The sequence below is a fragment of the Oncorhynchus clarkii genome, chromosome 20 (genome assembly GCF_045791955.1).
Source record: "Oncorhynchus clarkii lewisi isolate Uvic-CL-2024 chromosome 20, UVic_Ocla_1.0, whole genome shotgun sequence".
NCBI lineage: Eukaryota > Metazoa > Chordata > Actinopteri > Salmoniformes > Salmonidae > Oncorhynchus > Oncorhynchus clarkii.
Window position 1 is genome coordinate 50,260,451 of NC_092166.1, and position 27,418 is coordinate 50,287,868.

At 39.9% G+C, this 27,418-nt stretch overlaps 2 protein-coding genes across 3 annotated transcripts; one reads left to right on the forward strand and one right to left on the reverse strand.

Moving 5' to 3' along the window:
• The first annotated feature begins 277 nt into the window (after positions 1-277).
• LOC139377109 (prophage side tail fiber protein homolog StfR-like) lies at positions 278-3,450 on the forward strand. The gene is made up of 2 exons (XM_071120137.1): positions 278-926; positions 3,404-3,450. Exons 1-2 carry the CDS (start codon positions 278-280, stop codon positions 3,448-3,450), a joined length of 696 nt encoding a protein of 231 aa, XP_070976238.1.
• Positions 2,395-26,287, reverse strand: LOC139376462 (CD37 molecule). 2 transcript variants are annotated; one of them, XM_071119082.1, is made up of 9 exons: positions 26,263-26,287; positions 21,799-21,871; positions 21,526-21,589; positions 20,891-21,021; positions 13,348-13,422; positions 12,499-12,606; positions 11,347-11,511; positions 11,024-11,107; positions 2,395-4,162 (listed from the first exon to the last, which is right to left on the reverse strand). In XM_071119082.1, exons 2-9 carry the CDS (start codon positions 21,862-21,864, stop codon positions 4,082-4,084), a joined length of 774 nt encoding a protein of 257 aa, XP_070975183.1. In that variant the 5' UTR covers positions 21,865-21,871; positions 26,263-26,287; the 3' UTR covers positions 2,395-4,081. The 2 variants fall into 2 exon arrangements, with proteins under 2 accessions (XP_070975183.1, XP_070975182.1); XM_071119081.1 differs by lacking the exon at positions 26,263-26,287 and adding an exon at positions 22,764-22,845.
• Positions 26,288-27,418: the final 1,131 nt, after the last annotated feature.

Here is a 27,418-nt window from a genome sequence, read left to right on the forward strand (position 1 = left end):
CAGCAGCATGCAGCCAGGAGCATGCAGCGAGCAGAGAGCATGCAGCCAGCAGAAAGCAGCCAGCAGATAGCAGCCAGCAGAAAGCAGCCAGCAGCATGCAGCCAGCAGCATGCAGCCAGCAGAAAGCAGCATGCAGCCAGCAGAAAGCAGCATGCAGAAAGCAGCCAGCAGATAGCAGCCATCAGAAAGCAGCCAGCGGCATGCAGCCAGCAGAAAGCAGCCAGCAGAAAGCAGCCAGCAGATAGCAGCCAGCAGAAAGCAGCCAGCAGAAAGCAGCATGCAGCCAGCAGAAAGCAGCCAGCAGCATGCAGCCAGCAGAAAGCAGCCAGCAGCATGCAGCCAGCGGAAAGCAGCCAGCAGAATGCAGCCAGCAGAAAGCAGCCAGCAGAAAGCAGCCAGCATTAAGCAGCCATTAGATAGCAGCCAGCAGAAAGCAGCCAGCAGAAAGCAGCATGCAGCCAGCAGAAAACAGCCAGCAGAAAGCAGCCAGCAGATAGCAGAAAGCAGCCAGCAGAAAGCAGAATGCAGCCAGCAGAATGCAGCCAGCAGAAAGCAGCCTGCAGAAAGCAGCCAGCAGAAAGCAGCATGCAGCCAGCAGAAAGCAGCTAGCAGAAAGCAGCCAGCAGCATGCAGCCAGCAGAAGGCAGCATGCATCCAGCAGAAAGCAGCATGCAGCCAGCAGCATGCAGCCAGCAGAAAGCAGCGAGCAGTAAGCAGCCAGCAGCATGCAGCCAGCAGAAAGCAGCATGCAGCCAGCAGCATGCAGCCAGCAGGAAACAGCCAGCAGAAAACAGCCAGCGGAAAGCAGCCAGCTGAAAGCAGCCAGAAGCATGCAGCCAGCAGAAAGTGGCCAGCAGCATCCAGCCAGCAGAAAGCAGCCAGCAGAAAGCAGCATGCAGCCAGCAGAAAGCAGCATGCAGCCAGCAGCATGCAGCCAGCAGAAAGCAGCATGCAGCCAGCAGAAAGCAGCCAGCAGCCAGCAGAAAGCAGCAGCAGCAGCCAGCAGAAAGCAGCCAGCAGAAAGCAGCATGCAGCCAGCAGAAAGCAGCATGCAGCCAGCAGAAAGCAGCATGCAGCCAGCAGAAAGCAGCCAGCAGAAAGCAGCCAGCAGATAGCAGCCAGCAGAAAACAGCCAGCAGCATGCAGCCAGCAGAAAGCAGCATGCAGCCAGCAGCAAAGCAGCCAGCAGAAAGCAGCCAGCAGAAAGCAGCCAGCAGCATGCAGCCAGCAGAAAGCAGCCAGCAGAAAGCAGCATGCAGCCAGCAGCATGCAGCCAGCAGCATGCAGCCAGCAGAAAACACCCAGCAGAAAGCAGCCAGCAGATAGCAGCCAGCAGAAAGCAGCCAGCAGAAAGCAGCCAGCAGAAAACAGCCAGCAGAAAGCAGCATGCAGCCAGCAGAAAGCAGCATGCAGCCAGCAGAAAGCAGCCAGCAGAAAGCAGCCAGCAGCATGCAGCCAGCAGCAAGCAGCCAGCAGAAAGCAGCCAGCAGCATGCAGCCAGCAGAAAGCATCCAGCAGAAAGCAGCCAGCAGCAAGCAGACAGCAGCATGTAGCCAGCAGAGAGCAGCATGCAGCATGTGTGCATTTTACAATCAGAGCAAAAAAATTGGAACAATAGTTAAGCCACAGAAGATTAGGGACAAAATGGTGGACTTTATTTATAGTGCATTTATCAGGCGTGCTTGCTGAACTTTGGAAATTGTTCATACTTCGTCTTCTTCTTATTCTCCTTCCACTGCTACCTGTAGCGCCAAAACCATAAAAGCTACTAACACCAAAACAACTTTAAAACACCAATACTGCCACTGATCAGGTTGATTGAATACAATTATTTGATACTACTTGTACTTTTCACACTACAACCATATTTGCATAAATCCCTATGCATTTCAATGGCCATAGACATGAATGGTAAATATTCTGGTCATAACTAGTCTTCAATCATTTTATCTTTTACTGCAGTGGGTGTTAGAGGTTCACCTAGGGGTCATGATTGGGGCTCTACCAAATGTTTAATGTATTAGAATAATTGATTATGCTTATGTTGTATTAATAGAAGGGGAGGGGTTATAAGACCCCGCCCTCCTTACATTTATAGGGTCCTAGACAACAGATTAACAATATATATACATTATGAGGTTTAATATTGTTCCACAGTCCTTTTCTAGGCTCTCTGCCTCTTATGAAGAAACTGTCTGAGAAATGTGTGACTGTGAAGACAGAACTCTGCAGGGGAGTGTAAGAGATAGGAGACTAGTCAGACATTCCACTATAAATCAACTTGGACATTTACTCCTATGATTTTAGATAACACTAAAAGTATTGTTTATATAGCTGTGTTGGCATGGTTTTGGTCTCATGAGTAGAAGGTAATGACGTAGGCAGTGACATCACTAGGGCTGGACTTCGGGTTTAATAAAATAACATGGGACATTTTCTTTGATACAGAACTTACTTGGAAACATGCGTAATAATGTTCCTGTTGTCAACTTCTGTCTGCAATTGCATTAATAAAGGTTTTGAATGATTTCATTAAAGATATTGACATAATGCTAATTTCACCAATGAGCCAATGATTGACAAGGAAACAAATCCCAACATCGGCTAAATCAGAGTCTTTCTTGGTAGTCTTAAACAACTTTACTTTGAAACAAAAGTATATACCTCACAGGCATGGTTATTGGCTAAATAAAAAGAAGACACTTGTAACATGTCAGATATAGTGTTGAAATGTTTTACATTTTTAGTTTGCATCCTAATATTAAACTTGATATACCTGACAGAACACTGAAATATAACAAAACTGTTTAACATAGAAACACCGGATTTTCTGCATCTTCAAAAAAATAATGTTTATTAATTATGAAATTATGAAGAATATGATTAACATTCCACCCATGAAGCCACTAGGTCATTTGACTGCATGAAAGGGCTTCACTAGAAACGCCATTCAAACGTACAGACCGGTTTATAATGGTGTGCTTGTATAAAGCTTTTTGATACCATTGATACTTTTTTAACTAGAACCATTTTTAATGTTCATAAAAGCCCCATAGGCTTGAATGGGAAGTATTTGGATTCGCTAATTCTCTTGAACAGTTAAATCTACAAACACCAAACCAATGTTGGCATGTTCAAATTGACTCAACTTAGATTGCTTGTCAAAAGATTGTGATGCTATTTGTACTTTTGAAATATAAACATTTTAAACTAGCATAAAAGCTCCATACACTTCTAAGGCAAAATGTGGATTCAACACTGCTCTTGATCCATTTCAGATACTAACACCAACCCAACGTTAACATGTGCAGACTAACTCAACTTACAATGTTTTTCAAATTATTTTTGATACGATTGTACTTTTTGAACGATAACCATATTAAATGTGTTTAAATCTCTATAGGCTTCAAAGCTGCAAACACCAACCCAACGTTGAAATGTGGAGACTGATTCAACTAAAATTGATTCAACACAGCTTTTTGCTACCATTCATATTCCATAAACTATAAAGCTTGTTGTATCCCATACATTTTAATGGCGGAATGCAATCTTCAACATTCTGAACTGAAATCACTGCCACAAACATTCAGAATGTTCCAAATTTTGAGAGCTTAAAAAACATTCTACGGCTTATGATGATATAGTACTTACAAACCAGCCCAAAATAGGTCACTATAGCTAACACATAGCCTCTGAAAACCCTATTAAAACCTTTACTACTTCTACCATCAATACTACTACCACTGATGCATGATTTGAAGCTTCTATAATCTGCGATGAATTTAGCTATAAACTACAAAAGCACATTAACCGAAGTAAATGTGCGTACTTGCTTGTCTTGAAGCACTTATGGTTATGAAATAGTAGTAATAGACACAGCAATGTAATGTATCAATACAAAAAATAAAGTGATGAAGAATGAAGAAATTATCAAGAATGAAGGGGTTATATCAAAGCAATCGATTAATTAAGTACACTCAAATTTTAACAATGAATAATGCAACTATCTATTTTTTATTTCGCTTTATAAACATAGAAACACCAATTATATCATTCACAGATGTTTATGCAGCACTCTGTCCTACTTTGAGTATTGCATCAGCATGCTGTAATCCAGGCTGGTCCATCTATACAGACACATCGAAAGGGTCATACCACATAGCTGGAGAGAGAGAGAGAGAGAGAGAGAGAGAATCATTAACATATACATGCATAACCTATTTGCACATGAGCATCATAGATGGGAGATAATTTGGGGGCCACTTTGGGATTCAGAAATTCAACAGTGAGTCAAAACGTTTTTCCCCACCCCTGATCTATATACATCTTTATAAAAACCATGTGGACAAATTCTGACCAACATATTAGATCAATCAATCAGATTTTTTGATATTACAGTAGGTATCGTAAGTACTCATCCCCCTTGGATTTCTTCACATTTTACTGTGTTACAAAGTGGGATTTAAATTGATTTAATTGGACAGTTTATAAAATAATAATCATTAAACACTTCTAAAGTATATTCTAAAATATAATTTTCATTAGAAAGCAAATTACGGACTCCTCTTTCAATCTGTGTATTTCTCCAAAACTCAGTTGTCCTGAGGATTCGCAGAATGCCAGGACCTAAGATCAATGGAGACACTCAAGTTTTTGAATTCTATATCTCCTTACACATTCACAAAAATAGTCATGGCCTCTGAACCTTCCAGCTGCCTACTGGACCCTATTCCGACTTAACTACTGAAAGAGCTACTTCCTGTGCTTGGCCCTCCTATGTTGAACATAATAAACAGCTCCCTATCCTCCGGATTTGTACCAGACCCACTAAAAGTGGCAGTAAAACGCCTCTCCTGAAAAAGTCAAACCTTGACCTGGCAAATGTAAAAAACTAAAGACAACTGACATTTACACCTGAGGTCCTGACCTGTTGCACCCTCTACAACCACTGTGATTATTATTTGACCCTGCTGGTCAGCTATGACCATTTGAACATCTTGAAAAACAATCTGGCCTAAATGGCCATGTACTCTTATAATCTCCACCTGGCACAGCCAGAAGAGGACTGGCCACCCCTCAGAGCCTGGTTCCTCTCTAGGTTTCTTCCTATGTTCCTGCCTTTCTAGTGAGTTTTCCCTAGCCACTGTGCTTCTACATCTGCATTGCTTGCTGTTTGGGGTTTGAGGCTGGGTTTCTGTATAAACACGTTGTGACATCTGCTGATGTAAAAAGGACTTTACAGTGCATTCGGAAAGTATTCAGACCAATTTACTTTTTCCACATTTTGTTAGGTTACAACCTAATTCTGAAATGGATTAAATAATGTTTTTCCATCATCAATCTACACACAATACCCCATAATGACAAAGAAAAAACAGTTAAAAAAAACCAAAACATTTTCAACTGAAATATCTTATTTACATAATTATTCATAGTCCTTGCTATGAGACTCGAAATTGAGCTCAGGTGCTTCATGTTTCCATTGATCATCCTTGAGATGTTTCTACAATGTTATTGGAGGCCACCTGTGGTAAATTCAATTGATTGGACATGATTTGGAAAGGCACACACCTCTCTATATAAGGTCTCACAATTGACAGTGTCAGAGCAAACACCAAGCCACGAGGTCAAAGGAATTGTCCGTAGATCTCCGAAACAAGATTTTGTTGAGGCACAGATCCGCGAAGGGTACCAAAAAGTGTCTGCATCATTGAAGGTCCCCAAGAACACAGTGGCCTCCATCATTCCTAAATGGGAGAAGTTTGGAACCACCAAGACTCATCCTAGAGCTGGCAAACCGTCCAAACTGAACAATCGGGGGAAAAGGGCCTTGGTCAGGGAGGTGACCAAGAACCAGATAGTCACACCGACAGAGCTCCAGAGTTCCTCTGTGGAGATGGGAGAACCTTCCAGAAGGACAACCATCTCTGCAGCACTTAATCAGGCCTTTATGTTAGAGTGGTCAGACGGAAGCCACTCCTCAGTAAAAAGCACATGACAGCCTGCTTGGAGTTTGCCAAAAGGCCCATATAGGTCTCAGACCATGAGAAACAAGATTCTCTGATCTGATGAAACCAAGATTGAACTCTTTGGCCTGAATGCCAAGCGTCACATCTGGAGGAAACCTTGCACCATCCCTATCATCCACAGCATAATTGTTAACTTGGCCATGCTTAAAGAGATATTCAGTGTCTGATTTGTTCATTTTAACCATGTACCAATCACTGCCTTTCTTTGAGGCTTTCGAAAAGCTCCCTGGTCTTTGTAATTGAATCTGTGCTTAAATTCAATACTTGACTGAAGGACCTTACAGATGTTGTTCAATCGGGGACAGAGGAAGGTGTAGTCATTCAAAATTCATATCAACCTCTATTATTTCACACAGATTGAGACCATGTAACTTATTATGTGATCTGTCACACCAAGTTTTACTTCTGAACTATTTTAGGCTTGCCTAAACAAAGGTGATGAATACTGATGCAACAACAATATTTTAATTTGTGAAAATGTGTTGAATCTTCTTTTCACTTTGACATTATGGAGTATTATGTGTAGATCAATGACAAATCACAATGAAATATTCTGTATTTCAATCCCACTTTGTAAGTCAACAAAATGGGATAAAATCCAACGGGAGAATACTTACTTATGATACGCACTGAATATGTCTTACATTTTGTCATATATCATTCATTGGTCCAATGAATTTCGAGACACTATTTTTTAAATCTTTGCTCTGTCAGAAGAATATTGTTAATGCCTGATCAAACCTTTTTAATTAAATGCCACTATTTTAACAAAACAGTTATTCAAAGCACACACTAAGATTACACTGCACCACATTGAGGGACAAAGTGTTGTCATCATACCCTGCCATTTTGGACTCAGACATACTATCTAACTATTTGAAAATCAAATAAATGATTCTGTAAAACACAGGGCAGAAAAGGCCCTTGGGCAGGAACAATGCAATGCCACTTTGGCTCTCAGTCTCTATAATGTAACATCAAACCATGAAAAATGAAAGCATTCAAAATATACCTTGCCAATATTCCATATAAATATCACTGGAGGGAGTTAAATGATTCAGAAAGATTATTAATTTTAAACATAATCTGAAATTCAACCGTTACATACAGTGCCTATTCAAAGTTTACACACCCTGGCACAATTTTCACATTTGGCTGCCTTAAATTCCAATCTAAAAAGGGATTCAACTGGGGTTTTCTTCCACTGATCTAAAAACTATAGAAATGTTCCGAAATGAATAAAACAAATAAGTGCTTTTTGAAAAGGTCTTCCCACCCATTGCTGTGGCACTTCTAGATATGTTCAGGTGATAATATTTTCAGAAACAAAATCACACAATTTGTTGAATGAAGTCCATATGTTATCAGAAGTAGTAGTTGTCATGATTTAAGAATAACTCATACTGTACATACAACCTCAGAGCCACCAATGAGCCTTGCAAGTATGTATGGGATACATTTAGTTTGGAATAGATCAGGGGAGGTCAAATAAAATATCCCACTGAATATCCCTTTCAGTATGGTAATTCATCTGTGGATGGTGTATCATATCATCCAGACACTGAAAAGATCTGGCCATCCTTCCTAAATGAGCTGCGGGAGATAATGGAAACTGCTCAGGGATATCACTATGATGCTTAAGATAATTTTAAAACAGCCACAGAATGTAATGGCTGAGGTGAAAGAGCTGTGCATGGATCAACAACATTGCATTCACTCCACATTACTGGCCTATATGACAAAGTTAATCATTCATCCTGTTTGCAACAATGCCCATAATACTGCAAGACAACATGGCCAATAAATTCACTTTTTGGCCTAAATGACAACTTCAGGTTTGGGTCTAATCCAATACAACACATCAGAGTGAAACCCTATGTGTTTTCAAGTATTGTGGTGGCAGCATCTTGTTATGGGTCTGCTTGTCACCAACAGGAAAAAATAAATATGGAAGGAACAAAGTCCAGGTAAAAACTTAGAGGAAAACATGCCCCAGTCTTCTGAAGACTTAACCTGGGGATAGAGTTTTGTTTAACAGCTGCACAATTATGCAAATGTGACTTTACAACCTGCAGTATTAAAACAAGCTGTGTAAAACTGCGTGTGTTATTTCCTAACAGTAAAAAAGTGTGTCAGCGTCAACTCTAATAAAGCGTTCATTTAAGTCGGAATTTGCAACACCCGCGGTGTTAGGGACCAACACTCTAGGGGTGTGAGTTTGTGAACACTGAAAGATTTTTGTTTAAAACTATTTCTGTGGGGCACTTAATTTCTAAGAAAGTGTTCAATAGAACGATGTGGACATTACAATTCTGATCTCAAATTTGCTGTGTCAATCGAGTCATCTTTTACTTATTTTTTCATTTTTAATTTATAAAATGGTATTTAAGAATGTGGAGTAAGTTGTGTAGATCAGTGGGATTTTGTTTTACTTAATCCTTTTTTAGATTTTAATTTACGGCAGCAAAATGGGAGAACTGTGCAAAGTGTGTGTAAACTTTCATTAGGAATTATACAGCATATATAAATATGTACACTACCGTTCAAAAGTTTGGGGTCAGTTAGAAATGTTCTTGTTTTTGAAAGAAAAGCACATTCTTTGTCCATTAAAATAACATAAAATTGATCAGAAATACAGTGTAGACATTGTTAATTAATGTTGTAAATGACTATTGTAGCTGGAAACGGCAGATTTTTAATGGAATATCTACATGGGCATACAGAGGCCCATTATCAGCAACCATCACTCCTGTGTTCCAATGGCACGTTGTGTTTGCTAATCCAAGTTTATATTTTTAAAAGGCAAATTGAAAACCCTTTTGCAATTATGTTAGCACAGCTGGAAACTGTGTCCTGATTAAAGAAGCAATACAACTGGCCTTCTTTAGACTAATTGAGTATCTGGAGCATCAGCATTTGTGGGTTCTATTACAGGCTCAAAATGACCAACTTCTTCTGAAACTCGTCAATCTATTCTTGTTCTGAGAAATGAAGGCTAGATATTCCATAAAAAATCATCTGTTTCCAGCTACAACAGTCATTTACAATATTAACAGTGTCTACACTGTACTTCTGATCCATTTTATGTTATTTTAATGAACAAAAAAAAGTGCTTTTCTTTCAAAAACAGTGACCTCAAACTTTTGAACGCTAGTGTACATATGTCGTTTTTTAAATGTTGTATTTTTTACTGCATCACCACTACACAAAAACATGACAGACCTGGAAAGTTGAAAGTGCCTGCCTTCAGTCTTTGAGGGATGACAACATGGACATGGAGTACAACTCAAACAACAAAGAACCAGGAGACACACCCATTGGAGACACTGGGTTGAGAACATGGAGACAAAGACACAAAGCGTGGACAACTCTTATTTATAAGGGTCACTACTGGTCTTCTCATGGTGCATTTAAACAAAACTCTAACAGTATGATTGCTCCACCATAGGAGTGGTTACAGTAAGTGGTGTGGTTGTTAAAGCTTCCCTAGTACACACTAAAAACAAATGGTTCTATAGAGTGCCAAATAAAGGTTAGTTTGCTTGTAACTATATTTTTATTTGTTCTATAAGGAACCATGCTCATCAGGTTCTAAATGGAACCTGAATGGTGCTATAAAGAACCATTTAATAAGCTTCTATAAAGAGCCATTAAAAAAAGGTTCTATATAGAACCAAAAAAATAGGGTTCTGCTATGGTTACAACCCTTTTTTATGGTTCTTTACTTATCCTTTATGGAGAATGGTTTCATTAAGAACTTTTCTCAATATCAAAGGTTCTTTGTAGAACCATACAGGCTGTTTAATTCTGGTTTCATAACCATATTATATTGTTCAAATTCTATAGGTTGTATTGTTGTTTATTAACAAGTTGAATCATGTGTGTTAGCTCTGAAATAGCAGGGGGTCCCCCTGAGGAGAGAATTGAGAACTACTGACTTAAGTTAGTAAACCATTCACAACTGACCCAAAGCCATGCTTGGGTCTTTCACAATACACCTTCACTAGCAATAGTCATATATAACATGATTTAGCATAACACAACAGATTAACTCAACTGGAATGACTCTCTCTCACTCACGGTTGCACAAAAAAAGTTGTGTCTAAACCATGCCACAAATTATTCTAATGAGCCACCACCCCTACATTTAAATGCTCACTAAAAGAGGAAATAACCCTTTTCTGAACTGCAAAGAAGCATTGAAGGGCTCCAAGGGTTCTTTGGGTCAGCATGGTTCCACATAGAGCCATCACCCTTCCCAAACAACCCTTGTTTTGTGTGTACCTACTGTTTTGTGCATACCACACAAGACATGCCACAAGTGGTCTCTTCACAGTCCCCAAGTCCAGAACAGACTATGGGAGGCACACAGTACTACATAGAGCCATGACTACATGGAACTCTATTCCACACCAAGTAACTGAAGCAAGCAGTAAAATTAGATTTAAAAAACAGATAAAAATACACCTTATGGAACAGCGGGGACTGTGAAGCAACACAAACATTGGCACAGACACATGCATATACACACACACACACACACACACACATACGATAACATACACACTATACATACACATGGACTTAGTACTGTAGATATGTGGTAGTGGTGGAGTAGGGGCCTGAGGGCACACAGTGTGTTGGGAAATCTGTGAATGTATTGTAATGTTTTAAAATTGTATAAACTGCCTTAATTTTGCTGGACCCCAGGAAGAGTAGCTGCTGCTTTGGCAGCAGGTAGCGGGGATCCATAATAAATACAAATACTACGGGAACGACTATGTTGTGAGGATATACACATTCTCAGACCACCTATGGAGGGTCAATATGACCATTCACTGAAACTGAAAGCCCCTGACCTCTAAACATGTGTTTCTTCTTAATGATTCTAACCATTTTGATTACAACTAACTTTCCTGTGAGAATACTTTGGGTTTAGAATATTGTGATTTCTGACCCGGTTTGTCAAGTTGAGATGAGATTATCCAATTTACCTCCACCGCCATCACAGCAAGTAGCACGGCAAAAATAATGAGCATATTCTCGTCCAACCACTCTCTAATACTCTCTCTGCACCCCTGTAACAGAGAAGTTAAAGCAATCAGTAAAATACCAGGAAATATCAAACTTCTCAGTTAAGGTAGAGAATGTGCTTAACTCTAAATCCTCTTCTTTAAACAAGTCAAAAAGGGTGCTTGGGACCAGAAATAGATCACATACAAATGAAAACAACATACAAGTTTGCTGGCCTTTAAAAAAAATGTGTTATATCAAATGTAACACATTTGAAGTAATGCCATGAGTCAGGACCACTTACTTTTTGATAGATGTCACACATTGTGTAATTTGAAAAAGGCCGGATGCCATTGCAGTCACACATTTCATAAGAATTGGAGGCATTCTGGGTGTTATTGATGGGGTGGTAACAGGAGCAGGGTGCCTCCACCCATATCTTTGGTCCTGTCCATCCACAACAATGAATCTGCACGGTTGTAAGAGAAGGAGATAATGCTTAATCTAACACTCTTTCAAAGTCTAAGGCGGGATTCAAACCATGCAGACAACTGACCATCGTACTGCACTTGACACACTGCAATCCTGATTCGGACGTAACTTTCCATGGTGGAAATTGCCATTGGGTCGCGCATCAGCAAACCGTACCTGTTCTTAAATGATTTCTTAGATCACAAATGTGTTATATGCCAAATTCAAACATCGATGATCCAACTTCATTATATAAATCACTTCATTCACATGGAAATGAAATCATGCATCAAGTTAGAAGACACCTATGTTGAAGTGGGCTTTGTGGAGGTTTAATTACTGTTACTGTGGTTACACCTCCTACACAGCATAAACATTCTACAAGTCAAGTGCAATAGCAATAATCTGTGTGGGTTTGAATCCCGGCCTACATTTAATTGAACTAGATTCTATCATAGATGACCTCTCAAAATGAATTCACACACATCCAAGCGTCAGTAGCAACTCAGTTTAAAGTTTTAAGATTTGTTTGTTGTAGTTTTGATAATATTTGGAGCATGCATAGGGAACTATCCAAACAAACCATGACTCTTAAAGAATTAGGTTGATCCATTCCAATTGATAATCATAGTTAACTGACTGAATGTATTGAGTGTTATTCCAGATGCTTAAAGCACTTTACATTAACGTATGGTGGAAACGCATCTCATCCTTAACCAATGTTCAGCACCCACTAGGGTGATGCCTCAGCAGCCATTTTAAGACAGAAAGCTCACCATACGTTAGCTTTCACAGTGGAGAGGTGAGAAGGGATTTAAGCCAATTAGGAATCAGGGGGTGATTTGGTGGCCATGACAATACGTGGTCAGGTTGGGAATTTAGCCAGGACATCGGGGTTAACACCCCTATTCCTCAATACCTCAGTTCAACATCTCATCCAAAGGACAAATGACCAACTGGCAGTGTATACTACTGCATGTATTACCTCCTGCTGAACGTAGTCCAGAGTCTTCTCAAAGTTCAGATAGTTGGATTCATTCTTGCCAAATGATGCAATGAGATGAAGGACATGCTCTTCGACTTTGCTTTCAAACTAGAACAAAATGTGTGAAAAAGAAATGAGATGCCTTTCAAAAGTCACTCCAACTATTGTGTAAATAACATACCCACTGATATCGACTTACAAGGTTCCCTTTCAACCCATTCACCAGGTAACAAAAGAGGTTTTACTTTCGTGGCACACCCCGAGAAAAACTCGGCTATCGCATACACAGAATGTGACGCTGTGGAATTAGATATAATAGCAGTGTCCCTTTTAGGCAACAATATTATTTTCAAAATCTCCCTGCATTGATGATTGTCACATCATTATGAAATGCGTACGTATTTGACTTGCTCCTAGCAGTGGCTCAGTAGGTAGAGCATGGCACTTCCATTGCCAGGGTTGTGGGTTCGTATTCCCACGGGGGATGTATGAGCTTCGGCTAAATTACTCAATTGCAAATGTGAAATGTGGCAAGCGGAGAAAAAACGGAAACCTGGTCATAGGGAGACAAATGATTTACCATAGATATATAGCTAGTTCAGGAAGTCATCTTTATTGTCACAAATCTTTGAATATCTTTGTAATTCATAAATAAGGGTGAACCAACACAATCTTGAGTGCCAGTCATGATTTTAATAGTTTAAATAGTGTCATTGTTGATTGTGATGTGTAACTATGGTCAAATAACACCAAGGATCGTGTGAATTTAAGCATTGTACATGGCTCGTGTGAAGATAAGTACGTAAGTAAGCGTAGTTACTCAGGTAATATCATAGGTAAATGTCTTACGGAAGTCCTCTGAGTGAAGAGCAGAACCGCTCCCACAATCTGAGCAGCAAGAAGGATGGAGAGCAGGAAGAAATACTGTAAAGATGAGCAATAGTTAGAGTAGATCAATCACTGCCATATTTGTATGTGCTGCTGCATAATTTATTTGTGTGTGTTTTAGGTGTGTGTAACCTACACAAGTTTGGACATACAGTGGGGCAAAAAAGTATTTAGTCAGCCACCAATTGTGCAAGTTCTCCCACTTAAAAAGATGAGAGAGGCCTGTAATTTTCATCATAGGTACACTTCAACTATGACAGACAAAATGAGAAAAAAATCCAGAAAATCACATTGTAGGATTTTGAATTTATTTATTTGCAAATTATGGTGGAAAATGAGTATTTGGTCAATAACAAAAGTTTATCTCAATACTTTGTTATATACCCTTTGTTGGCAATGACAGAGGTCAAACGTTTTCTGTAAGTCTTCACAAGGTTTTCACACACTGTTGCTGGTCTTTTGGCCCATTCCTCCATGCAGATCTCCTCTAGAGCAGTGATGTTTTGGGGCTGTTGCTGGGCAACACGGACTTTCAATTCCCTCCAAAGATTTTCTATGGGGTTGAGATCTGGAGACTGGCTAGGCCTTAAATCACTGACCACAACAGGCGCTTATTAGAGCCAGGCGTCTATTTGAGCCAGGTGTTTATTTCCTTAATCCACACAGCTTTTGCTTATTTGTATAGTTTGTTTAATTCCAGCATTCACTTCCTGCATCTTAGTACATTTCTTCATTTCCTGCACTAATGTGTTATCCTTTACTCACAGTGTTTATTTCTTTTGTCTTAGTATGCCTCTATTTTGGATGAAAAATTACTTTTAATTTCGCGTAATAATTATTCTCCTCTTTGACTGTCCATTTTTTTCCGATTTCTGGGTGTCTGTACTCCCGAAGTTGTTAACTTTTTTTGTGCTACCCAGTTAGCTAGCATTTCTCTGCTGATTGCAGCCAATGGCTAGCAGTTTCTTACTGGCAGTAAAAAACATTTGTCTAAGCATTACTGAATTATTTAATATAACAAATCAAACATTAACCCTCAAACAATTCATGGTAATTCATGGTAACCTCATAAATAACAAATTCAGACCTGGTGTTTCTTTGAAACAGGCATTTATTTGCTGAAATGTGTGCTATTACCCGGCTATTGAATGGGACAGGAGATATTTGAGACTCAGCGTTTATTTTAAGTTTAGCAGGTTCCATCCAACCTTTTTATGTGAGTAAAGTACATGTCAGATAACAAATGTCACGACAGGCCTGATGGAAACAGACAATTTGTCAGTAAATTTCCAAATGTCTACAAAACGCTTTTATGGGCAAATGTTGATATATCACATCATATCGTAGTAAACTTGGAGTCACATGATATGTTGTGTGGTCTTCCCACTACGACTCAGGAAACCATGAACATTATTAGGCTAGAGATGAAATAATTTATGATGAACTTTACAGGGTGGTGAAGTACATGGTAATGAGCTTGATGCTCCTTTACAATAAATATTGAAAGTCTTATTCTGGTGACATGATAATCGATGCTTGGCTGCCGTTTGACAAATACAAATAATTGTACTTTTTCGTTCATAAAAATAAGTGGGTTCCTCAGGGGTTCTTTGGGTAGGGCGGTGGTTCTATGCGGAACCATAACAACTCAAAGAACTCTTTGGGCTCTTGAATGTTTCTTTACAGTTCAGAAAAAGGTTCTTTGCTCTTTTGGTAATATTAAAAATTTAGGGGAGGCAGCTCATTAGAATATTTTGGAGCCTGGCTTGCGCACAGCTCTTTTGTGCAACCGTGAGTGAGAGTCATTTCAGTTTATCAAATGTGTTGTTTATGCCATTACATATTATATATGAATATTGCCAGTGACAATGTTTTGTAAAATATTCCAGTATGGCCTTGTAACCATTGACTAAATTAGTCAGTGGTTCTCCATTCTGTCCTTGGGGACCCCCAGCTGTTCTAGATGTAGCTCACTTGATTCAACTTGACAATTAACACAGATGACATTTCAACAATATAATATGGTTGACCAGAATAAAAAACCCTGTATGGTTTTTAAATATGAGAACCTTTCAGATTGAGAATGGTTCTTTATAGAATCTTTATGATCCTGAGTGGGCACATTTCAAATCAAATTTGATTAGTTACATGCGCTGAATAAAACAGGTGTAGCCCTTACAGCAAAATGCTTACTTACAAGCCCCTAACCAACAGTGCAATCCCCCCCCCACTCAAAATATATGGATAAGAATAAGAGATAAAAGTAACAAGTAATAAAAGAGCAGCAGTAAAAATAACAATATATACATGGGGGTGCCGGTACAGAGTCAATGTGCGGGGACCATGTTAGTGTCTTGGTGATGTGGACACCAAGGAACTTAAAGCTCTCAACCTGCTCCACTGCAGCCCCGTCGATGAGAATGGGGGCGTGCTCGGTCCTCTTTTTCCTGTAGTCCACAATCATCTCTTTTGTCTTGATCACGTTGAGGGAGAGGTTGTTGTCCTGGCACCACACGGCCAGTTCTCTGATCTCCTCCCTATAGACTGTCTCGTTGTTGTCGGTGATCAGGCCTATAACTGTTGTGTCATCAGCAAATTTAACGATAGTGTTGGGGTCGTGCCTGCCCGTGCACTCATCAGTGAACAGGGAGTACAGGTGCGGGATGAGCACGCACCCCTGAGGGGCCTCTGTGTTGAGGATCAGCTGGGCGAATGTGTGGTTACTTACCCTTACCTCCTGGGAGCGGCCCGTCAGGAAGTCCAGGATCCAGTTGCAGAGGGAGGTGTTTAGTCCAATGGTTCCTTAGCCTATTGATGAGCTTTCAGGGCACTATGGTGTTGAACGCGGGGCAGTAGTCAATGAACAGAATTCTCACATAGGTGTTCCTTTTGTCCAGGTGGGAAAGGGCAGAGTGGAGTGCAATAGAGATTGCATCCTCAGTGGATCTGTTGGGGCGGTATGCAAATTGGAGTGGGTCTAGGGTTTCTGGGATGATGGTGTTGATGTGAGCCATGACCAGCCTTTCAAAGCACTTCATGGCTACAGACGTGAGTGCTACGGTCGGTAGTCATTTAGGCAGGTTACCTTAGTGTTGTTGGTTACATGCACTATGGTGGTCTGCTTAAAACATGTTGGTATTACAGACTCGGACAGGGAGAGTTTGAAAATGTCAGTGAAGACACTTGCCAGTTGGTCAGCGCATGCTCACAGTACACGTCCTGTTAATCGTCTGGCCCTGTGGCCTTGTGAACGTTGACCTGTCTAAAGGTCTCACTCACATCGGCTGCAGAGAGCGTGATCACACTGTCTTCCGGTTCAGCTGGTGCTCTCATGCATGTTTCAGTGTTATTTGCCTCGAAGTGAGCTTAGTTTAGCTCATCTGGTAGGCTTGTGTCACTGGGTAGCCCTCGGCTGTGCTTCCCTTTGTAGTCTGTAATGGTTTGCAAGCCCTGCTACATCTGACGAGCGTCAGAGCCGGTGTAGTGCGACTTGATCTTAGTCCTGTATTGATGCTTTGCCTGTTTGATGGTTCATCGAAGGGCATAGCGGGATTTCTTATCAGCCTCTGGGTTAGAGTCCCGCTCCTTGAAAGCGGCAGCTCTAGCCTTTAGCTCAGTGCGGATGCTGCCTGTAATCCATGGCTTCTGGTTGGGGTACGTACGTACGGTCACTGTGAGGACGACGTCATCGATGCACTTATTGATGAAGCCAATGACAGACGTGGTGTACTCCTCAATGCCATTGGAGGAATCCCAGAACATATTCCAGTCTGTGCTAGCAAAACAGTCCTGTAGTTTAGCATCTGCTTCATCTGACCACTTTTTTATTGATCTAATTACTGGTGCTTCCTGCTTTAATTTTTGCTTGTAAGCAGGAATCAGGAGGATGGAGTTATGGTCAGATTTTCCAAATGGAGGGTGAGGGAGAGCTTTGTATGCTTCTCTGTGTGTGGAGTATAGGTGGTCCAGAGTTTTTGGTTGCACATTTAACATGCTGATAGAAATTTTCTAAAACTGATTTAAGTGACCCTGCATTAAAGTCCCCGGCTACTAGGAGCGCCGCCTCTGGGTGAACGTTTTCTTGTTTTCTTATGGCGGAATTCAATGCTATCTTAGTGCACCAGATATAATATATGTGATGCACCAGCTGTTATTTACAAAAATACTAGTCTGTCTCCTCTTGTCTTACCAGACGCCACTGTTCTACCCTGGCGGTACATCGTATAACCAGCCAGCTGTGTGTTGATATTGTCGTTGTTCAGCCACAACTCCGTAAAGCATAAGATGTTACAGTTTTTAATGTCCCGTTGGTAGTTTAAGCTTCCCCGTAACTCGTTGATTTTATTGTCCAAAGATTGCATGTTTGTTAGCAGAATTGAGGGAAGTGGGGGTTTATTCGATCGCCTCCGACTTCTCAGAAGGCAGCCTGCTCTCCGGCCTCTCTTTCTCCACCTCCTCTTCACGCAGATCACGGGGGTTGGGGTCTGTTCCCTAGGGAGCCGTATATTCTCTGCCTCAGGCTCGTCAGAGTCGTGAAAGAAGAAAAAGGATTCTGATAGTCCGTGGTGAGGAATTGCAGTCCTGATGTCTAGAAGTTATTTTTCGGTCATAAGAGACGATAGCAGCAACATTATGTACAAAATTTGTAAATAAATAAGTTACAAACAACGCAAATAAACAAACAAAAAAATACAATCGATTCGGGGCACGTAAAAAGTCTGCCTTCTGCTCCGGTGCCATCTTACATTTGCTATATAACGTTAAATGTTTTGTGACAAAACCATTAGTACAGTTGAAAATGCGAAGCAAACCCATTTAACTTGCATTTTTTAGTTAAATTTAACCACAAAAGTTATTTTTACGTGCACTACGTCCTCACGCACAGCCGTTTACCCACAACAAGTCAATTTGATGGAAACATCTCATAACACAACAAAAACTGGAAAAAGTCAAGGGATGTGAATCATTTCCGACGGTAGGAGTGAATGGATAGGGTTTATAAAAATCATTAGGGCAAGTGTTTCATCAGCATTCTGTAAAATGTAAATTCTACAAATGTCACGACAGGCCTGATGATAACAGCAAATATTGATGTACAGTGCTTTCAGAAATTATTCAGACCCCTTCCCTTTTTCCACATTTTGTTACGTTACAGCCTTATTCTAGAATGGATTAAATAAATTTTTCCTCATCAATCTACCCACAATACCCGTAATTGTCACGAATCCCGCCGAAGATGGTGCCTCTTCCTGTTCGGGTGGCACTCGGCGGTCGTCGTCGCCGGCCTACTAGCTGCCATCGATTTCCTTTTCTTTTGTTTCTGTTAGTTGAGTCTAATTGGTTACACCTGTTTTGAGTTTAGTTTAGTTTGTAGGCTATTTAAGGGCACTAGGCCCGCTGGGTATTGTGCGGGCTTGTTCTCTGTTTATTGGTGTTGGTTGATTAGTGTGATCTCTATTTTCCCGGACAGTTTTAGTCCTGTTTATTTGGACGGGTTGTTTCATGCGCCCTTGTGTTTTTGCATGTCCGTTTTTCCTCTGTCATTGGAATAAAATATCCACGTACGGAACTACCTGCTCTCTGCGCTTGACTCCTCCACCCACCATTCATAGAAGTCATAACAGTAATGACAAAGTGAAAACAGGTTTTTAGATTTTTTTTGTTTTAAAAAAAAAACAGAAATACCTTATTTACATAAATATTCAGACTCTTTGCTATGAAATTGAGCTCAAGTGCATCCTGTTTCCATTGACCCATCTACAACTAGATTGTAGTCCACCTGTGGTAAATTCAATTGATTGGAAATGATTTGGAAAGGCACACACCTGTCTATATACGTTTCCACAGATGACAGTGCATGTCAGAGCAACCAGCAAGCCATGAAGTCAAAGGAATTATCCATAACGCACCAAGATATGATTGGGTTGAGGCTCAGATCTGGGGAAGTATACCAAAAAATGTATGGAAAGTCCCCAAGAACAGTGGCCTCCATCATTCTTAAATGGAAGAAGTCTGGAACCACCAAGAGGAATCGGGGAAGAAGGGCCTCGATCAGGGAGGTGACCAAGAACCTGACGGTCACTCTGACAGTTCCTCTGTGGAGATGGGAGAACCTTCCAGAAGGACAACCATCTCTGCAGCCCTCCACCAATCAGGCCTTTATGGTAGAGTGGCCAGACAGAAGCCACTTTTCAGTAAAAGGCACATGACAACCTGCTTGGAGTTTTCAAAAAGTCACCTAAAGGACTCAGACCACGAGAAACAAGATGCTCTGGTCTTATGAAACCAAGATTGAACTCTTTGGCCTGAATGCCAAGCGTCACATCTGGAGGAAACTTGGCACCATTCCTACAAAAAACTGAAAATGCTTAATGCATGCTTTAGAACTTGGTCCATGAACTGATGAGTCAAAGTTATCAGTCATGTCACTAAAAACAAAACAAGTCAGTTATTTTGCTCCTTTATTCATACAATCCCATTATTGCAGGTACAGTTAAATAATAAAAAGCTATTTTAGAGTAAAAGGAAATAAATTGGTACAGGCGGCTAACATCCTGTGTGGGCAGCATAATACCGTGGGTATATTTTTCAACATAAGGGACTGGGAGACTATTCAGGATCGAATGAAAGATGAACAGAGAAAAGTACAGAGAGTTCCTTGATGAAAATATACTTCAGAGTGCTCAGGACCTTAGACTGGGGCAACAGTTCACCTTCCAACAAGACAACAACCCTAAGCACACAGCCAAGATAAAACAGGAGTGACTTTGAGTCTTTGAATGTCCTTGAGTGGCCCAGCCAGAGCCCAGACTTGAACCCGATCAAACATTTCTGGAGAGACCTGAAAATAGCTGTGCAGCGACGCTCCCCATCCAACCTGACAGAGCTAAGGAGGATCCGCAGAGAAGAATGGGAGAAACTCCCCAAATACAGTTGTGCCTAGCTTGTAGCGTCATACCCAAGAAGACTCAAGGTTATAATCGCTGCCAAAGGTGCTTAAACAAAGTACTGAGTAATGGGTCTGAATACTTTTTCTTTTTATAGTTTTGCAAATATTTCTAAAAACCAGTTTTTGCTTGTCATTATGTGTAAGTTCATGAGGGGAAAAACGATTTTAAAAAAATCAAATTTAGAATAAGGTAACGTAACAAAAAGTGGAAAAAGTCAAGGGGTCTGAATGCTTTCTAAATGCACTATAATAACCATCATATGTTGTGTTGTCCTTGCACTACGACTCGGGAAAGCGTACAGTTTATTAGGCTACAAATGAAATCATTTATGATCAACTTCACAGGGTGGTGAAAGTACACAGTGATGATCTTGATGCTCCTTTACAATAATTATTGATGGTTTTAGTTTGGTGACATGATAATTGATGCTTGGTGCCATTTGACAAATACAAAAAATCTCGCTCTTTCGTCCATAATAATCTTGTCATGTACACACAAAATGATTTTTTACAAATGCACTCAGAGCTTGTCAGCTGTTTTGAATGATTTCTTACCATTCCTAACATGCATTTCACCTCCTTCAATGCACCCAGACACCCAATGAAGCCCAACGACATCGTAGCACTTCCACCAATGACCAGAAAATAGGAGAAGACAGGAAAAGACATATAGGGAGGGGCAGGCACTGTAAAAAGAGGAAATAACATAATTTGAGATACTTGTTGCTCATACTGGTATGGGTTGCCAGCAGTAATAGCTGTACCGTGCACTCAACTTTGAAATAAGAATTGGACCAGTGTCGAACCAAAGCACAATCATGTCTCAATTTGAAAACAAATCTGGGGTTAAAGTAGACCTATTATTTGACTAGTTTGTGAATATAATGTGTAGCTTACAGGCTGTCTGTTTTGAATGAATAAACTCATATTTCTTAATATAAATACCAAAAAAAGCATGTTTTGGAGGGACATCAGGAATGAAATACTGTGATTTTGTTCATGAGATCCAAAAGTGAATCAGAAAGACAATTCCTAGTGTATGAAAAAGGACTATCTCAGGGAATGTTATTCCTATATTACTACAGATACATCATTGTATTTAAGGATATTTGTGTGTGGAAATATTACATTATGTAATATTACATATTGTCATTCATTGTAAGGTGTGGTTGATGAAAACAGAAACTCACTGAAGAAGCTTGTCTCAGCAAGGACTATCCATATCCCAAGTGACAGAAGGAGGGCGCCCACACACTGGTGGGAGGGTGATATCTCATTTCATTGCACAATAAATACATCTCTCAACTAAGAATTAATTTCACCTATCAATAGATATTTCAACAGACTTCAAGCAAGTTCAATCAACCTTCAAATATACAGAGTGTACTTTTATCAGTGAATTTGGGCAACAGTTCTTATGTCTAGCAGGATAAACATTTAAATAAGTGAATGATCAAACTTACAGCAAAAATGAGATTGAAAAGGAATAGGAAATATTTGATGAGATCAATACAGCCTTGGGATGCCATTCTGGTTCTGAAAAATAAGAAACACAATCACAGTCATTATGGAGTTGTTCACTGCTTTGTTATTTGATTGGTCGTTTGGACTGCATTTCTGCTTCCGACACAGCATTAACATTCTACAAGTCGAGTGCAGTGTAATGTTGGTCATCTACGTTTGTTTGAATCCTCGCCAATGTGGTTTCAAAGGTTGGTGGTCAATGGGTGGAAAATCAATGCTCTCTGTTATTAGTAATAGACCAGCGCGGGTGTGTGGCTGAGGGTTAACACCAGTGTGTGGCTGAGGGTTAACACCAACAACTCTGGACCACATGTTGTACTCGCTTCAGAGAGACATGGGTTTGCTTCTCGAGCCAACATTTCCATTCTGCCTCCATCTTTCTACCCCTCTCCTTCCTTCTGTCTAGATAAAATACGGAAAGGGATACGGAATGGGATTTTTTTTTTTTTTACCAGGGGTGTCATATACCCTTCTCCTAGGTGATACAACCCAACATATTATATTACCCTTCAAGGTGATTAATTATTTAGTCACCTTCATACAGCTCTCCAACACTAACTTAATGTCAATGTAGACAAGACGTTATTACTTTCATGATACATTTATAAATAGCAGTTTTTAGCAATTGTTGTTTTCCTAAATATTTTCCATCTTGCAATATTACACAACAATTAACCACATCTTTCTGTTTGAAGCTGAATACAAGTCCCATCTTCAGTGTGAAGCCTTTGTTGGTTTTGTAATTTGTAAGCTTCCATGATTAGTTTACCAAAGAATGTCTGCATATAAAGCATTTACAATCCTACAGTATCACATATATCTTGATTTGCCCTCAAGATATCCATCTCTTTGATATTAAATTAACTACTAATTTGTAACCTTGAAATACACATTATTTTCTTACCTGAAATGTAACGAGAAGTAACAATGAACCGATAAAAGCAGAAATGGGTTTTGAGCGAGACGGTACAGGAAAAAACAGGGTGGTTACACAGATACAAATAGAACATGCAAATGAACTGTCACAGCTGAGCAAATATTACAAACCATATATTTTCACTCTCCTCCAAGATGTTTTTTCAGTTGGTTTTTAATATCCCATATTCAATCAGTTTAATTTGCCTTGAATTGTTTGTTTGACCAGGGTAAGTACACTCGCTGTAACCAATCTGCCTGCTTAATTAAAAATGAATGAAACCAGGAAGAGGAAAAGGGGTAGCTTATATTTTTTTGTCAACCACAATCTAAACTACTTCATATGACTTAACTAATTAGATATAATTAGTTATGACATTTCCCAGAGCACCGGTTTGGTCCTGTTGTAGCAACCTTTGAGAAAGTCCTTGTGGTAATTGTAGGCTTGACTTTCCTTAAATTCCTGAATCATCACTATTTAGAAGTCTTTACAATGTGGTTAAAAACATTTCTGAGTATGAACAGTGTGCTGAAACAAACAATTAGGAACATTTTGCATTTTATTTGGGTACATTTAGTTAACAATAGTGTTCATGGTGAAAAATGTCTGAAGTGAATGTGCAGTCATGAATTTTGACTAACAACTGATATGAGATGGCGTGGCTAACCAGGCAGTCAAAGCATTAATAACTCAAAATCACTTCGTATTCAGATCCAATCTGTTTTTACCACTCTCAGCATCAACCACTCTCAATGTCGAGAGCTATCAAAGGAACAATGTTCAGGTTTAGCCTACACTACCGGTCCAAAGTTTCAGAACACCTACTCATTCAAGGGGTTTTCTTTATTTGTACTATTGCCTATATTGTAGAATAATACTGAAGACATCAAAACTATGAAATAACCCATATGGAATCATGTAGTAACCAAAAATGTGTTAAACAAATCAAAATATATTTTATATTTGAGATTCTTCAAATAGCCACCCTTTGCCTTGATGAAAGCTTTGCACACTCTTGGGATTCTCTCAACCAGCTTCATGAGGTAGACACTTGGAATGCATTTCAATTAACAGGTGTGCCTTCTTAAAAGTTCATTTGTGGAATTTCTTTCCTTCTTAATGTGTATGAGCCAATCAGTTGTGTTGTGACAAAGTGTGTGTGTGTGGGGGGGGGGGGGGGGGGGGGGGGGGTATACAGAAGATATCCCTATTTGTTAAAATACCCAGTAATATGTCAAGAACAGCTCAAATAAGCAAAAAGAAACGACAGGCCATCATTATGTTAAGACATGAAGGTCAGTCAATCTGTAAAATTTCAAGAACTTATAAAGTTTCTATAAGTGCAGTCACAAAAACCATCAAGCGTTATGATGAAACTGGCTCTCATGAGGACCGCCACAGAAATGGAAGACCCAGAGTTACCTCTGCTGAAGAGGACAACTTCATTAGAGTTATCAGCCTCAGAAATTGCAGCCCAAATAAATGCTTCAGAGTTCAAGTAACAGACACATCTCAACATCAACTGTTCAGAGGAGACTATGTGAATCAGGCCTTCATGGTCGAATTGCTGCAAATAAACCACTACTAAAGGACACCAATAAAAAGAAGAGACTTGCTTGGGCCAAAAAACACAAGCAATGGACATTAGACGGTCTGTGATTTATTTAGAATTTAAGAGACACTTAACCAGCATGGCTACCACAGAATTATGCAACATTCTGCAGCCATCCCATCTGGTTTGGGCTTAGTGGGACTATAATTTGTTTTTTAACAGGACAATAACCCAACACACCTCCAGGCTGTGTAAGGGCTATTTGACCAAGAAGGAGAGTGATGGAGTGCTGCATCAGATGGCCTGGCCTCCACAATCCCCCGACCTCATCCCAAACCATCTCAATTTGGTTGAGTCGGACCGCAGAGTGAAGGAAAAGCAGCCAACAAGTGCTCAGTGTAAGTGGGAACTCCTTCAAGACTGTTGGAAAAGTATTCCAGGTGAAGCTGGTTGAGAGAATGCCAAGAGTGTGCAAAGCTGTCATCAAGGCAAATGGTGGCTATTTGAAGAATCTCAAATGTAAAATATATTTCGATTTGTGTAACACTTATTTGGTTACTACATGATTCCATATGTGTTATTCCATCGTTTTGATGTCTTCACTATCATTCTAGAATGTAGAAAATAGTACAAATAAAGAAAACCCCTTGAATGAGTAGGTGTTCTGAAACTTTTAACCGGTAGTGTAAGTGAATAATTATCAATCACAAACATTCACCTGATTTTCCATTTGTGCCCTGGACTGTGTGCCTGAGACGGTTAAGTACAAATAGAGCAGCACAGAACATTTTAGTGTCTCACTTACCCAGGTCAACTCCAAAGGCATAAGAGTGGGAGGAAGAGATTGGCTAAAGAAATACAATGCATTTAGTGTGGGCACAACTGGTGACTTGGGTAAACCCTTTCCCTTAATCAAAGTTATGAATTCACTTCAGTCATTCACCTCTATCCGGTTTCAATCAGTTTTCAGTAGCAGGTCAAACTTGAAGCCCTTCAGCTTTGTTCTATTTCTGTGCAAGGTTTTTTTGTGTTTAGTTATTAGCCTAACTGATCTTAGTGGTCTGACGCTAATGGCTAGCAGGAGGTGGATGAAATTATACCATAATTATATCTAGGCCATTAGATACATCAAGGGAGCAATGCTAATGGATTTTGTCCTGTTATGGAATATGTGGTGTTTAACAAAGTGTGGGCTTGCTTGTACAAGCTCTCAACTGCAAACATAATAAACAGGGCTCTCTTCTAAAATGACTCCAGCTAGCCCTTATTATTGCCTTATTGACCAGTTTTGGTTCCCAATACGTTTTTTGAAAGTTGATGCAGATGTTTGATTTCTGAAGAACATACACCTGAAAGTTATAGGTGTCCATAAAAATATAAACATATAAAGAAACCTCAAGTTGGACAATTTTTGTGTGTTCTGAGAACGTGTTAATTAGTGTTTAATATTTCCCAGGGCCCAAATCCACAAAGCGTCTCAGAAAAGGTCCTAGGAATCCTGTTAAAACTTGTTTTCAGAGAAGAAAAAAAACTCAGCTGAGAGTAGGCTTTAGGATGATGTGAAGACACTGCTCAGTCAAACTGAGCCAGGAGGTAACGGATATGGTCTATTTTCCTGATACGATTATGCCTGTCTGTAAAGAGAAGGGTGGGCTGTACGTTGATCCTGTTACTTTGACTGTTTAGAGAAGCCGTATTTCTCTGTCATCCTGGCTCTTTTTTTTCTTCGCTTCGGCTTCGCTCTACCAGATCACTTCTCCTCCAATATTTGGGTCTGATCATTTAGATATGATATGATATGCTTCTTCTTTTTTTTTTTACACCAGTTCAATTTAAAGAGTACTCAGATCGGTTCTTTTAAAGATAATCATAATCTGCAGTTTTTTTGGTCTATAAAAGTGCAGGGAGGTAGGTATTACTCCAACTTCTACTTACTTATATAAAAACACTTCCGTGTTTTCCGATCATGAGTATTATCCGATCCGACTATCAACTGTCAATTGACGGATACAATAATGAATACGAGTATTGACAGATCGGCATACCCCTAGGAATAACCAATCGCGATGCGACATCGCCTGCTGTGAAATCTATAGCACGCTTCAGACCTCCACGGTGAATGCGAATGTACATCAAATGTTGCGATTGTAAAACATTTCATATCACTTTTCCCTGATACGGTCACTTTGCCTCCTCTTAATTCTTGCCTAATGGCATTAATAACATTTTATTTTTACCAATTCAGTAGCCTAGAGGTTTTATAATAGTACTGTTTTCTCAACACTTACACTACCGGTCATAAGTTTTAAAACACCTACTCATTCAAGGGTTTTCTTTATTTTTACAATTTTCTACATTGTAGAATAATAGTGAAGACATCAAAACTATGAAATAACACATATGGAATCATGTAGTAACCAGAAAAGTGTTACACAAATCTAAATATGTTTCCGAAACTATGAAATAACACATATTTTGATTTGTCTAAAACCTTTGACCGGTAAAGTATGTCACTCCCGTTCAACAACTCTAAATGGCTTTGGCATGGTAGGCATCAAGTCACTTGCCAATAATGTTGCATAAAGCGTTTGAAAGGTCTATAATTTTCGTCGAACACAATCAAAGGACCTAAAGCAGGCCACATTCAGTCTTCCCCAAGGTCCGGAAGGCCACACAACATTTGTATTATATTTCCTAGACACGGGGGGAACAGAGGATAATATACACGTAGAGTAATGAGGGGATGTAAACCAGGTGTGCGGAAAAACAAGACAAAACAAATGGAAAATGAAAGGTGGAAAGGCGATGGCTAGATATCCGGTGACCGTCGACGCTGCCCGAACAAGGAGAGGGACCGACTTCAGCGGGAGCTGTGACACTAATGATCATCGAAACGAATGCTAGACAGTCAGGGAGCATCGGATATTCCAAAGCCATGGATATGGGACAATTGTTTTGCAATTTTGATGCTAGGAAATAAAATACAAATGTTGTGTGGCCTTCCGGACCTTGGAACAAAATGTGGAAAACTCAAAAGGTCTGAATACTTTCCGAAAGCACTGTATAAATACATTGAACAAATATATAAAAT

Excerpts from the sequence above, each read along its gene's own strand:
- LOC139377109 (XM_071120137.1), top strand. The coding sequence starts at position 278 with ATGCAGCCAGCAGAAAGCAGCCAGCAGCATGCAGCCAGCAGAAAGCAG. Across the intron at positions 927-3,403 it reads AAAGCAGCATGCAGCCAGCA|GCTTCAAAGCTGCAAACACC; the intron begins GCATGCAGCCAG and ends AAATCTCTATAG.
- LOC139376462 (XM_071119082.1), bottom strand. The coding sequence starts at position 21,864 with ATGGCATCCCAAGGCTGTATTGATCTCATCAAATATTTCCTATTCCTT. Across the intron at positions 21,590-21,798 it reads TTTTCAATCTCATTTTTGCT|TGTGTGGGCGCCCTCCTTCT; the intron begins GTAAGTTTGATC and ends CCCTCCCACCAG. Across the intron at positions 11,108-11,346 it reads TGTGTGACATCTATCAAAAA|GGGTGCAGAGAGAGTATTAG; the intron begins GTAAGTGGTCCT and ends TCTCTGTTACAG.